The sequence below is a fragment of the Symphalangus syndactylus genome, chromosome 12 (genome assembly GCF_028878055.3).
Source record: "Symphalangus syndactylus isolate Jambi chromosome 12, NHGRI_mSymSyn1-v2.1_pri, whole genome shotgun sequence".
NCBI lineage: Eukaryota > Metazoa > Chordata > Mammalia > Primates > Hylobatidae > Symphalangus > Symphalangus syndactylus.
This window is the reverse complement of record NC_072441.2, coordinates 101,881,272-101,896,112: the sequence shown is the minus strand read 5'-3', so window position 1 is coordinate 101,896,112 and position 14,841 is coordinate 101,881,272. Positions and strand designations below refer to the sequence as shown.

General features: G+C 41.3%; 1 protein-coding gene across 6 annotated transcripts in view; it reads right to left on the bottom strand.

Annotated features, from left to right (window-relative positions):
• Positions 1-369: 369 nt before the first annotated feature.
• DARS2 (aspartyl-tRNA synthetase 2, mitochondrial) overlaps positions 370-14,841 on the bottom strand; it is a 34,291-nt gene continuing 19,819 nt past the window's right edge. For 3 of the 6 annotated variants that reach the window (XM_063627345.1, XM_063627346.1, XM_063627349.1), the window contains 6 exons: positions 13,960-14,022; positions 8,756-8,908; positions 5,680-5,898; positions 5,348-5,458; positions 2,505-2,580; positions 370-1,401 (listed from right to left, as the gene is read on the bottom strand). In XM_063627345.1, the coding sequence (XP_063483415.1) occupies positions 1,214-1,401; positions 2,505-2,580; positions 5,348-5,458; positions 5,680-5,898; positions 8,756-8,908; positions 13,960-14,022 (810 nt within the window). In that variant the 3' untranslated portion in view covers positions 370-1,213. Of the gene's footprint in view, positions 1,402-2,504; positions 2,581-5,347; positions 5,459-5,679; positions 5,899-7,215; positions 7,399-8,755; positions 8,909-13,959; positions 14,023-14,841 lie in introns of those variants that run through there. The other 3 variants (XM_063627347.1, XM_063627348.1, XM_063627350.1) reach the window with 2 other exon arrangements.

Here is a 14,841-nt window from a genome sequence, read left to right as displayed (position 1 = left end):
AAAATAGTGTTCAGTGATTAATAATATCTTTGTTGTCTTTTTTTTTTTTTTTGAGATGGAGTCTTGCTCTGTCACCCAGGCTGGAGTGCAATGGCACCATCTTGGCTTACTGCAACCTCCATCTCCCAGGTTCAAGCAAACCTCATGCCTCAGCCACCCGAGTGGCTGGGATTACAGGCATGTGTCACCATGCCTGGCTAATTTTTGTGTTTTTAGTAGAGACAGGGTTTCACTATGTTGGCCAGGCTGGTGTTGAACTCCTGACCTCAAGTGATCCACCCACCTCAATCTCCCAAAGTGCTGGGATTACAGGTGTGAGCCACCACTCCGGCCAATAATATCTTTAAAACTAAAAATATAAACAGAAAATTGATAAGTAAAATGACTTTTACTATTGATATCAGTTTTGTTTAATCTGAAACTATAAAATAGAGATACATCTACCTATTTATGGATGGATAATATCATCATCTCACATTTGTGGAATGCTTTATAGTTTTTCAAAGTACTTTTATTCACTTTATCTTCCACATATGTTATCTCCTCTGATTCCAGCAATAACAGCCCTGTGAGGTAGCCAGGGCAAGTATGTATTTTACACATTAGCAGGAAGGGAGGCTAAGAGAGGTTTATGTAACTTGCTCAGGCTGAAACACTGAAGAAAAATTTGTGACTCTCATTTCAGTGATGTTTTCTGCATTATTATAAAATATTATGTACTCCTCACTATATTATATTGATGGTTGAAATGTCATTATAAAGCTTAATTTATATGATTCTCTTGATGAGGATGATGAAGCAAATGCTCCATCAACTCACTAGTTTACAGGGGCAAGCATTTTCCTAAATTTCACACATGATTTGATTACCTCTGTCCTAAGTGAACAATCTACTATCTGGGTATGAGAAACATGATTTGAAAACACTAAACCACTATATTATTCCAACAAAGAACCATCTTTCACACCTAAGTAAAAAGGAACTTCAAAAAAAGTCCTAACCAAAAAAAATCCAAATGATGCATGAAATCAAGTCAAAATTGGGTATCTTCTATCTGTTTCTTTGTTGTGGCGAAGAATGTTGCCTGGATTCCTTCCATCTAAATAAAGACTTGATTGTCAGACCTGTGGCAGAACTCTAGATCTGACTTTGGCCTTGGGGAAGCAAAGAGGACAAAACCTAAAAGCTCAACTTTCTGCATGGTATGCATGATTCAATGAGCTCTTTCTGCTTTGGAGTCTGTTGGCCCAGAGACTCGGATATGATAGGGCTTCAGTTCCTCAGGAGGGACACAATCTGGGGTATTGCTCATGAGGTCATGTCCCCGGAAGGACTTTGGGAAGGCTATGACATCTCTGATGCTTGGAGATCCAGTGACAAGGCATATCAGTCTGTCTAACCCTGTGAGTAAAATACAAAGATAACAGATGAGAAATGTAATCTAATGTTGGAAATAACTTAGTTTTTCTATAAAAGTTGTAGAGAACTTTTAAATAAGAATTTCTAACAAACTGTAGCCAACCATTGTTCCCTACCTTTTTAGAGAACTTTTGTTTGTTTGAGAGGTTCTTTTCTATCTCATTCTGGAAAATTATTCAGGACTAATGTTCACATGCTACTTGGATTGTCACAGCGATTAGTGTTCCTAGCAAAAGCTTACTAAAGGCCCTAAAACAGATTCAACAGTGTATCTGGTGCTTGGCAGGGAACTCCATAAACACAGAAGGAAGTCCCTATTGTTGGGGCCTACAATCTAGGTGAGCTTCCTAGAATTTCTTACTCTTCCTTGCTTTGACCAAACAAGCAAAGTGAGTAACCATGGCAATCAGAAGGACACTGGCATATTCCTGTTTTCATACAAGCTGAACATTATGGAGCAGTGCTTTCCAGACTCCAATGAGTACGTCTGTGAGGCCATGGGGATTTGAACAATATTGACTTAAGATCTGCAGTTTTAAGCTATTAATGATCTTTCAAATGTAAATTATCAGTTAAGTTATATCTTTATAACTGTTAAGATATATTTAAAAAATATATTACTGAGGCCGGGCGCGGTGGCTCAAGCCTGTAATCCCAGCACTTGGGAGACTGAAGCGGGCGGATCACAAGGTCAGGAGATCGAGACCATCCTGGCTAACACGGTGAAACCCCGTCTCTACTAAAAAAAATACAAAAAATTAGCCGGGTGCGGTGGCGGGTGCCTGTAGTCCCAGCTACTCGGGAGGCTGAGGCAGGAGAATGGCGTGAACCCGGGAGGCGGAGCTTGCAGTGAGCCGAGATCGCGCCACTGCACTCCAGCCTGGGGGAGAGAGCAAGACTCCGTCTCAAAAAAAAAAATATATATATATATATATATATATATATTACTGAAATTTCAACAGAAACTTACATTCTCATGGAACTCTTGGACTCATCCTTCCACCTCTACCAACACAAACTGAGAACCCGAATTTGAGACAGTGCAATGGAATTCAGTTTAGCTTATAAAAGGAAAAGTTGTTTACCTAAGGCAATTCCTCCATGAGGGGGTGCCCCATAATCTAAAGCCTGGAGCAGATGGGAGAGCATTTTCACATCCTCCTGAAATTCAAAAGATAATTCAGTTTAAATATATTTTGAAGGTCCACTAAGTGCCACCATCTAGGCTTAGATGATAAAGGGGAAACAAAGTTGAGTTTTAAAACACCTAAACCTGACTTAACCAATAATAAAAGCTTATTGGAAAAGTGTAAAGAAAAAATTACCTTAAGTGATTTGCAGGTTAGCAAGGGAAAAAGACAAGTCATAGATGATTATAACATGTACAAAAATGCCTGGTGTTCAGTAAATGCAGCTTTTACTGTATTGACAATGCAAACAGAGTGAGACCAAATGAGGAGGTGGGGATAAAAAGCAGGAAACTCTCCTGTCACAGAGACCAAGGGAAGAGAGCATTACTAAGTGGGCAACATTGTCAAATGCTGTCAGGAGGAAGGAGAACTTAAGGGCCAAGAACAGGCCACTGGATTTGGTGATCTTGTGAGTAACTTTTGTGGGGCAGTATGTGTAGAAATGTTGAAAGTGTGTTTGGAAATGGTTCTCCAACCAGGCTACAAATCAGGATCAAGTGGGAAGCTTCAAACAAACAGAGGCCAAAGCCTCACGTTTAGAACTTTGTTATTCAGTTAGTCTGATGTGTAGCCAAGGCACCAGTGTTTTTTTTAATGCTTTCCAGGTGACTTGATTGTAAGGTGCAGCAGTGCTGAGAACCACTATTTAGGGAAGCAACAGAGGTAATATATTCTAGGCCAGGTGTGGTGGCTCACACCTGTAATCCCAGCACTTTGGGAGGCCGATGCAGGCAGATCACCTAAGATCGGGGGTTCAAGACTAGCCTGGCCAACATGGCAAAATGCTGTCTCTACTAAAAATACCAAAAAAAAAAAAAAAATGCTGGGCATGATGGTGTGTGCCTGTGGTCCCAGCCACTCGGGAGGCTAAGGCAGGAGAATCACTTGAACCTGGGAGGCGGAGGTTGCAGTGAACCAAGATCACGCCACTGCACTCCAGTCTGGGTGACAAAGTTAGAAAAAAAAAAAAGTAATGTATTCTTATTGACTCTTGAAAAGTTTGACAATGAGAGGAATGAAAAAGATAGGCTGAAAACTGCTGACTGGAAGCTGGGCTGGGCAGGAGGATCGCTTGATCCCAGGAGTTTGAGGCTGCCCTGAGTTACGATCATGCCATTGCACTCTAGCCTGGGTGACAGAGTGAGACTCCATCTTTTTAAAAACAAACAAACACACAAAACCCAACGGGTGATTGGAGGCTTTGACTTGGCAGGAGAACAGTTAACAGATTTCGGCTGGGTGCGGTGGCTCACACTTGTAATCCCAGCACTTTGGGAGGCCAACCAAGGCGGGTGGACCTCTTGAGGTCAGGAGTTCCAGACCAGCCTGGCCAACATGGTGAAACCCTATCTCTACTAAAAATACAAAATAGCCGGGTGTGTTAGTGTGCACCTGTAATCCCAGCTACTCAGGAGGCTGAGGCAGAAGAATCGCTTGAACCCAGGAGGCGGAGGTTGCAGTGAGCCAAGATTGAGCCACTGCACTCCAGCCTGGGTGACAGAGCAAGACTCTGTCTCAAAAAAAAAAAAAAAAAAAAAAAGTTAACAGATTTCACAATGCCCTTAAACTTTAAGGACACTGAAGGCTTAAAGCTAAAGGAGTCATCTCATGGTCCGAGTTCTCCTTCCATTCTACCTCACACTTGTCAGTTAATCCCACAAAACGATCTTTTAGGACCAGAGTCTCTCAGACCTTTTCCTTTCTGAAACCTACCCAAGCCTTCTACAGCATCACCAACAAACTTCAAATTCTTAGGTCTGCACCTGTACAGAGTCTTCTTTTTCTTTTAAAAAATCCTGATTACTCCACTATCACTAAAATATATCCCTGCCTTAAATATAGCTAAAGTAGTATCTAATAAATGATATAAAATCTTTTCAAACTTCTCTCTCTTTCTCTAACATTATCAACATTTTTAGTCACTTCAGACTGCATGGTTTTCATTTGATTTGATTTTTATTTTTTTCAAGCTGCATGGTTTTTTTAAGCAGGGTAGTGGTTAGGAGCATGGGCTTAAGAGCCACCTCACCTGGATTCAAATCCTGGCTCTGCTTACTTTTGTACTGTCACTTTGGCAAGTTAAGTAAGTTGCCTCAGTAAATCTCATCTTTAGAGTGGGCAGAATAAGGATATTTATCTGCACTATTATAATAAGGGTATTTAATATGCACTATTAATTAGTACTTAAATAGTGCTGTTTAATAGTGCTATGTGCCAGATACTATTTAAGCATGTAATATTATTATTTACTTTTAATATTATTATTTACTTTTCCAAGTCCTACATTAAAGGTAGAGAGATAGCTGACGCTATTTTGTATCTTGTGAATGCTCCATTCATAACAAATGTTTAATAAAATAGGCTGATTTAAGTCAGATGCAGTGGTTCATGCCTATAATCCCAGCACTTTGGGAGGCCAAGGCAGGAGGACTGCTTGAGGGCAGGAGTTTGAGAGCAGTGTGAGCAACATAGGGAAACCTTATCTCTTCAAAAAAATTAAAAAATTTAGCCGGGCATGGTGGCATGTGTCTGTAGTCACAGCTACTTGGGAGGCTGAGGTGGGAGGATGGCTTAAGCACAGGAGATTGAGATTGCAGTGAGCTATGAATGCACCAGTAGACACCTGCCTGGGTGACAGAATGTCTCAAAAACAAAACAAGCAAACAACAACAACAACACAAAACTGAAAAATATTCTGGTAAAAAAATAAGCCCAGGATAGCAGATGATGTTTGTTACCTTTAGTAAGGTTGCCAGGATATAATGCTGTAGCTCTGCATTGTGAATTCGAATCGAACCACCTCCTATTTCATTGCCATTTAAAACCAAGTCATAGTGTTGGCTACGGGCCTAGAAGATTCACAGAGACTTTATGTTAGAGAAAACGTCTGGTTTTCTGTTCTACAGGTTGAAGACCCTGTAGATTCTTAAAGACAATGTATTACTACTAACTCAAACTCCACAATTTCTTCTGGGGCTTCCAGAACTGGGTCCTTTCATCAGACCTTGAAGTCTGAAGTTCTTTGCCTTTATATACACATTTCCTTTTGATCTGGAAGTAGATACGGTACCTTTTTGGGCTCAGTGTACAGGAGGTGTATGTCACTTGGGTGGGGAGCAGTAAATGGGTGGTGGGCTGATTCCAGCTCTCTGGGATTTTCCTCCTTGGGGAGGAAGAGTGGGAAATCTACCACCCAAAGAAAAGAGAACAGAGTGGGGTCACGGAGCACCACTCCTCTTGTTTCTAGAAGGTCAGCACATTCCAGTCGTAATTTTCCCAACAAAGAGCACTGCAAACAGAAGACATAAACATTGAGTTAACTTCTTGACAGAGCAGGCAGGAAATGACAGCCTGGATTCCGAAGCCAGGCCATTGTCTAGGAAAGGATTAGCCAATTAACAGATAGGATGCCCTTTGCCTCTCAGGACACAAAGATCTGAGGATGAGTTTGATTGCAACAAGGTTGAGAACATCAGACTCAACCAACTGGGTGAGTACTGCATAACTCGGTGATTAAGAACACAGGGATCAGCACTTCACAGACCTGGGTCTGAATCTCAGTGTGGCTAATTACGAACTTCTCTATACCCTTTTTCATTGTAAAATTGTGATAAAAATATCAACTCCAAAAGACTGCTATGAAGCTTAAGTGAGATAATGTACATAAGGTGCAGGACCTGACAAAGTACGTGAGTGGTAGTCATTCTGATTATTTCCTCACTTCTCTTGAAGGGTTGTGGTGAGGATTTGGTAAGTGCCTGGCACACTGTTAATGTTCAGTGAAGGCTGGCTATCACTACAGGTAATGCAGATTAGAGGTCCATTTAAGAGTACGGCCCGGTGCAGTGGCTCACACCTGTAATCCCAGCACTTTGGGAGGCCGAGGCGGGCAGATCACAAGGTCAGGAGTTCTATATCAGCCTGAACTACATGGTGAAACCCTGCCTCTACTAAAAATACAAAAATTAGCCGGGCGTGGTGGCACACACCTGTAATCCCAGCTACTCGGGAGGCTGAGGCAGGAAAATCGCTTGAACCCGGGAGGAGGCAGAGGTTGCAGTGAGCCGAGATCACACCACTGTACTCTAGCCTGGGCAACAGAGTGAGACCATCTCAAAAAAACAAAAAAAAAAAAGAGTGCGAATTTTGGAACCCAACTTCATGGGTTAGAAACCCGGGTCCTCCACTTCCTAGCTGTGTGACTGTGAGCAAAATTTTAAGTTCTGTGCCTCACTTTTCTTATTTTTAAAATAGCAACAGTATCAGAACTTCTTTCATAGGGTTGGCATGAGGATTAAATGAGTTAATGTATACAAAGTGCTTAGAACAGGGCTTGGCAAATACTAAGTGCTTAATAAGTGCTACCTGTGGTGGCAGGACTTCCCTGAGAAAGGACAGCTGGTTAGAACAGTGACATATGCCTACAGACATGATAGGGTATTATTTTGCAGCCCATTCTATCTTATTATGTCTACATAAGGGACCTTCATTGTGACATTTTCAGAATGTTAATGTTATTCCTCGAAAGTCTGGTTTCTAGCTCTCTTTCAAGGAGGGTCTTGTAGGAATCAGACCTATAACTTCCTGAGAATGAAACACTAGCAAGTTTATTTCATACCAAGAGAATGTTTAATAGCCAAATTAGTTTGGAACAAAATCTCATGTTCTTTTTTAAGAAATGCATTCATAATAAAATTTGGAAATAAATCGCTTTCTTCATTTTACTATTGTAGGGGAAGGGGAGATGGGGGATTACATTTAGCTTTGAAGCTGAACTCTGAAACTTTTCCTGTGGAAGAAACAATGATAAATGAAAATATAGATTAGAAGAAAGAACTTGATGAAGTACTAGTTAGACACACTATCATTTTGAAAAAACTATATACTAAAGTGAAAAAATAAATTTATATCATGCTTGATCTTTACAGTACATTTTTAGTATTCATGTTTGACTTTGTACTATTCTATATTTTACAAAGATCCCTAAAGCTAATTGAGTCTTCCATATCCCCTGAAGAATCATGATTCAGCCAGTGCATGATGGCACTCACCACCTACAGCTGCTGTTCTTGAGGAAAAAGGGTCCCACTCTGACCAAGTTGGTCCAGGGGTGTCTGCCAGCCCACCAGCTCTCCAGTGGTCTGATCCGTCCCTCCACAATTTAGGAATGCATTATGTATAAAAATTTGAGACTCCTAATTTTCTTCATTTGTGAAATCTTGACACTGAAAATATTTTTTTATGGTTATATGACTGATTTCACTACCCCTTAATCTAAGTGGCTTTTCTAATTAGGGTCAGGTCTAATCTATTTAAGTAATGCCAATGGAGGCTGGTAGCTATGAAAAAAACCCTTAGTTTTTTTTTTTGAGATGGAGTCTGGCTCTGTCGGCCAGGCTGGAGTGCAGTGGCACGATCTCGGCTCACTGCAACCTCTGCCTCCCAGGTTGAAGTGATTGTCCTGCCTCAGCCTCCCGAGTAACTGGGACTACAAAATACAAAAATTAGCCTGCCACCATGCCCGGCTAATTTTGTATTTTTAGTAGAGATGACGTTTCACCGCAATGAACAGGCTAGTCTCTAACTCCTGACCTCAGGCGATCCGCCCACCTCAGCCTCCCTAAGTGCTGGGATTACAGGCGTGAGCCACCGTCCCCAGCCAACCCTTAGTTTTTATACAGTGCATTATAAAGTACTATAAGATTTATGCAGGCTGGGCACGGTGGTTCACGCCTGTAATCCTAGCACTTTGGGAGGCTGCGGCGGATGGACTGCCTAAGCTGAGGAGTTTGAGACCAGTCTGGGCAACACAGTAAAACCCCATCTCTACTAAAATACAAAAAATTAGTCGGGTGTGGCAGCGTGTGCCTGTAATCCCAGCTACTCAGGAGGCTGAGGCAGGAGAATCTCTAGAACCCGGGAGGCAGAGGTTGCAGTGAGCCAAGATCGCACCATAGCACTCCAACCTAGGCAACAGAGCAAAACTCTGTCTCTTAAAAAAAAAAAAAAAAAAAAAAAAAGATTTATGCAGAGCAGCTCCATTTTATGAATTAACAGCCTATAGTTCAAACATGTACCATATACATAGGAGAGTAAGGCATTGTTCAGCATCAACAGCACTGATGCTTGGAAGTAATTTTTCTTACTGCTTTATTGTGCTCTCCAGCAGTTAGTAGGATCACATCTTCCTCTTGGGTCTCCATTAGTTTGATTAATTCCAGTCTTTGTGATTCCATTATGAAGTTAGCAACTGGAGAATTCCAGTTTCTATTGGCGTTAAGGAATACAGGTAAGATTTCCTGTGTAAAAGAAAAAGACTTATTCACTTTTTTTTTTAAACAGTGGGATTAATTTATCTTCTTATAGTACAAAGATTTCCGGTTCCCAATAGAAGAGAATTTAAAAGAGATTATCTCTATTATCTCCATGAACCCATTCAAAATGATACTAAGGGAATTTTATGAAGTAGGCTTGGCACTACTTTATAAATGTAAATATTTATAACATTTAAAGTGGCTCATGCTTGTAATCCCAGCATTTTGGGAGGCTGAGGTGGGTGCATCACTTCAGGAGTTCAACACCAGTTTGGCCAACATGGTGAAACCCCCTCTCTACTAAAAATACAAAAATTAGCTGTGCCAGTTCTGTGCACCTGTAATCCTAGCTACTCAGGAGGCTGAGGCATGAGAATCATTGGAGCCTGGAAGGTAGAGGCTGCAGTGAGCTGAGACTGGGCCATTGCACTCCAGCCTGGGTGACAGAGTGAGACTCAAAAAAAAGTCATTTCAACATAATGAAAAAAAAGGGGGAAGGGATGAAGAACGGAGAATAATATCAGCAGATGAGAGATTTCTGCGAACTTCTGGCAGATTGCAAGTGAACTGAGTAGGAATGATTAAAGAAGCAAGGTGCAGGAAGGTCTGGCATAAAGAATAATGGAGGCGGCCTCAGCCCAAGAAGGAACTGATTTTACCCTGCAGAATTCTGGAGAGGCTCAGGACTCTTAAGCCTTGAATGCCTAGAGCAGCCTTGCTGCTCATGCTAAACTAAACCTAACCATTTACAAAGCCTCTCTCTTGTGCTTCTAACCAGATTTTTTTTTTTTTTTTTTTTTTTTTTTTGAGATGGAGTCTTGCTCTGTCACCCATGCTGGCGTGCAGTGGCCTGATCTTGGCTCACTGCAGTCTGCCTCTCGGGTTCAAGCAATTCTCCTGCCTCAGCCTCCCTAGTCGCTGGGATTACAGATGTGTGCCACCATGCCTGGCTAATTTTTGTATTTTTAGTAGAGACGGGGTTTCACTATGTTGGCCAGGCTGGTCTCAAACTCCTGACTTCAAACGATCTGCCCGCCTTGGTCTCCCAAAGTGCTGGGATTACAGGCGTGAGTCACTGCACCCGGCTCCAACCAGCTTTTAAAATGTCCCATTCTTGAATATGTACAGATAACCAACAATCACTGCACATTGAAGAAACTCTACAGCATTTAAAAAAAAAAAAAAAAAAAGACCAAGATAAACCCAAAAAATTAGCCCCAGAGAAAACATAAGTTACGGACCAAAAGAGAACTTGAATCCTCAAAGGTACTCAAAAATATATTTTATGAATAAAACCAGAATAAGATGCAGTGAAAAAAGCTATTGGGAAATTAAAAAAAAAAATCAACAGAAGAGTTGAAGAAATCCCCAGGAAAATAGAACAAGACAAAGAAAATGGTGAAAAATGACATGCAAAAGAAAAGAGACAGGTTAAATTGGTTTGACATACAACTAGTAGAAATTCCAAAGGGAGACTAGAAAAAATGATGAGGTCAAAATAATTAGATAATAAAAGAATTTTCTACACATAAAAAGACATAAACCTTCATATTGAAAGGGCTCTGCAAGTGTGTAACACATTAAATGAAAAATGATCAAAAGGCAAACAAACTCTGAAATTTCAGAACATAAAGAATCAGAAGGCAAAAAGCTTCCAATGAGAAAAAACCAGGTCTGCTATAATGGAATAAATTCACACAAGCATCAAAGCATCAGACTTCTCATCAGTAACAACAGATGGGAGAAGAAAGTAAAGCAATGCCTTAAATGTTCTAAAGCTGTGCTGTTGTGCTGTCTAGCGATGCACTGTGGCTATTTACATTTAAATTAATTAAAATGAAATAAAGTAAAAAGTTCAGCCCTTTAGTTGTACTATCCTATTTCAAGTGTTCACTAGCTACACTGGCTAGCAACAACTATACTGAACAATGCAGACATAAAACGTTTCCATCATTACAGAAAGTTTTATTGGACAGCACTCTTCTAAGATGATATGGCTGTCAATTCAAAATTTTGTACTAAGCCAAATTATTATTAATCAAGTGTGAGGTTTTAAACATAAAGACATTTTGTAAGACCTAAGTAAGCTGATTTCTCACATGCTTTCTTAGGAAGTTACTTGATTACATACTCCAACACAAAAAAGAAAGAGGAAAACCTGGGATCCAGAATGGGTGGCTTCAACTCAGAAAAAAATGAAGAAAAGGGCCGGGCGCAGTGGCCCACGCCTGTAATTCCAGCACTTTGGGAGGCCGAGACGGGCGGATCACGAGGTCAGGAGATCGAGACCATCCTGGCTAACACAGCGAAACCTCGTCTCTACTGAAAATACAAAAAAATTAGCCGGGTGTGGTCGTGGGAGCCTGTAGTCCCAGCTACTCGGGAGGCTGAGGCCTTCGGCGTGAACCCTGGCAGGCCGAGCTTGCAGTGAGCCGAGATCGCACCACCGCACTCCAACCTGGGCGACGGAGCGAGACTCCGTCTCAAAAACAAAACAAAACAAAATGAAAAAAACAAAACAAACAAAACGTTCAGAAAGAGCTGTGCAGAAGGTACAGAGTAACTAGGTGAGGTCTGTATATGTGAGCCTCATCTCTCATCACAGGAAGTTAACAAGGTTTAAATGAATTAAGTAAAAAGAAAAAAAGGTATGTAGAGATATTTCCAAAAACAGAGATACTCTGGCAGAATACTAGGATGGATGGGGCAGGCTAGAGCAAATGATTATTGCATTTCATTATTAATGCTTCTTTATTTTTTGAACCATGTGTATGCCATATGTTGTTAAAAACACGTAAGATCTTCTAAAAGCAATTAGAAGCCAAATCAAGTTAAAACATTCATAAAAAATAGTAGTAGTAGTACCCATTTCTTATATAAAAATTCAGGAAATTGGGAAAGAAAAAGAAAACAGGAGAAGAAAGAGAAGAATGAAAGAAGAAAATGTAGTAATAGTCCCATCAACTGAAGGCTTATTTCCTGGTCCTATGGTTCTTAGATGCAGATTTTATATACTAATAAAATAAAAATAACCAAAATTGGAAGATAAAGGGTTGCCAATTTTTAATTTTATAAAGAAAAGGCATATTTCATCCCCCCGCCACCCCCACTGCCAACAGAGAAAAAAAGGATAGTTCTTTAAATTTGTTTAACTTTATGAAAAGCTTGTTATATTGCCCTGACTTTTCTGATCTTGTTCAACCCATTTTGGAAACCACTATCCTAATCTTTTTCTCTTATATAAAAATCTACTTATTGTTCGTTGTGCTTGAGGTATGAGGAAATGGTGGTAGTAGAGGTAGGTAGTCCATTTTCAATATACAAATATAGTGTTTTTACATGGTTATAATCAGTATAAATATAATCCTATATCCTCCTTTTCTTACATATCATTATAAGAGCATTTTTCCTCTATTAAGTCTTAGAAAACAAGATTTTAAAAAGGAACTTTAATATTAATTCCTTTGATTATATCATAATTTAATTACTCCCATATGGTTTCATTTTATTCCTGTTATCATACCTAAGATTCTTTCCTTTTTTTTTGAGACAGGGTCTCACTGTGTCACCCAGGCTGGAGTGCAGTGGCGTGAACACAGCTCACTGCAGCCTCGATCTCCTGGGCTCAAGTGATCCTCCCACCTCAGCCTCTCAAGTAGTTGGGACGACAGGTGTGTGCCACCATGCCCAGCTAATTTTTTTTCTGTTTTTTGTAGAGACGAGGTCTCACTATGTTGCCCAGGCTCGTCTCAAACTTCTGGGCTCCAGTGATACTCCTACCTTGGGCTCCCAAAGTGCTGGGATTACAGGTATGCACTTCCGTGCCTGGCTGGATCTTTTATTTTTTTTAGAGACAGGGTCTCACTCTGTTACCCAGGCTAGAATGCAGTGGCATGATCATAGCTCACTGCAGCCTTGAACTCCTGGGCTTGTGATTCTCCTGCCTCAGTCTCCCAAGTAGTGGGACTACAGACATGTGCCACTATGCCCAGCTAATATTTATTTATCTAGAGACTGAGTCTTGCTCTGTGGCCAGGCTGTAGTGCAGTGCGTGATCTCAGCTCACTGCAACCTCCACCTCCTGCGTTCAAGTGATTCTCCTGCATCAGCCACTCAAAGTAGCTGGGATTACAAGTGAGCACCACCACACCCGGCTAATTTTTTGCATTTTTTTTTTTTGAGACAGAGTCTTGCTCTGTTGCCCAGGCTGGAGTGCAGTGGCACAATCTCGGCTCACTGCAGGCTCTGCCTCCTGGGTTCACGCCATTCTCCTGCCTCAGCCTCCGGAGTAGCTGGGACTACAGGCCCCCACCACCACGCCCAGCTAATTTTTTTGTATTTTTAGTAGAGACGGGGTTTCACCGTGTTAGCCAGGATGGTCTCAATCTCCTGACCTTGTGATCTACCTGTCTCGCCCTCCCAAAGTGCTGGGATTACAGGCGTGATCCACCACACCCGGCCAATTTTTTTTATTTTTAGTAGAGATGGGGTTTCGCCATATTGGCCAGATTGGTCTCAAACTCCTGACCTCAAGTGATCCGCCTGCCTTGGCTTCCTAAAGTGCTGGGATTACAGGTGTGAGCCACTGCACCCAGTCCAATTTTTTTTTCGAGATGGAATCTTGCTCTGATGCCTAGGCTGCAGTGCAGTGGCTCGATCTCAGCTCACTGTAGCCTCGACCTCCAGGCTCAGGTGATTCTCCCACCTCAGCCTCCTAAGTAGCTGGGACTAGGGGTGCAACTGGGCAGCATAGTGGCCTGAGCCTGCAGTCCTAGCTACTTGAGAGAAAGAGGCAGGAGCATTGCTTGAGCCTAAGAAATCAAGGCAGCAGTGAGCTATTATGGCACCACTGCACTCTAGCCTGGGCGACAGAATAAGACTGTATCTTCAAAATAAATATATAAATAAAATAAAAAGTAAATAAAAGCAGAAGAATGATCTGAAATAACAAGATGCTCAAAACTAATGATAATGATAGTTAATAATAGTTAAAAATATTGAATATAAGAAAAAAACTGCTCTAATTAACTCCTTACCTGATTAAGATGGTCAGCTGCAAATTTTCTAATGGATTCAATGTCTTTCCTTTTTAAGTATTTCTGATGAAAGAAAAATCAAAGTAAACTTGTCAGTATGACACTTAGCTTCATAAACATGGTTATGCGATCAAATGACAAATATATTTTGTGTCTTTCTATTACAATAGTAAGATTTAATAAAAATTCAATGTCTGGGCTGGGCACGGTGGCTCATGCCTGTAATCCCAGGACTTTGGGAGGCCGAGGCGGGTGGATTGCTTGAAAGTTGGGAGTTTGAAACCAGCCTGACCAACATGGTGAAACCCCGTCTCTACTAAAAATACAATAATTAGTCAGGTGTGGTGGCAGGTGCCTGTAATCCCAGCTACTCGGGAGGTTGAGGCAGGACAATCACATGAAACCAGGAGGCAGAGGCTGCAGTGAGCCGAGATTGTGCCACTATACTCCAGCCTGGGTAACAAAGTGAGATTCTGTCTCAAAAAAAAAAAAAAAAAAAAAAAAAAATCCAATTTCTGCTACCAAATGACACATTTTTAAAGCTTGTTACAGTAGCTATTTTTTCCAGTTACGCAGCTTTTTTTTTTTTTTTTTTGTGATGGAGTCTAGCTCTGTCACCCAGGCTGGAGTACAGTGGCGTGATCTCGGCTCACTGAAACCTCCACCTCCCAGGTTCAAGTGATTCTCCTGCTTCAGCCTCCCAAGTAGCTGGGATTATAGGTGCCCGCCACCACACCCTGCTAATTTTTGTATTTTTAGTAGAGATGGGGTTTCACCATGTTGGCCAGGCTGGTCTTGAACTCCTGACCTCACGTGATCTGCCCGCCTTGGCCTCCCCAAGTGCTGGGATTACAGGTGTGAGCCACCACGCTGGGCATGCAG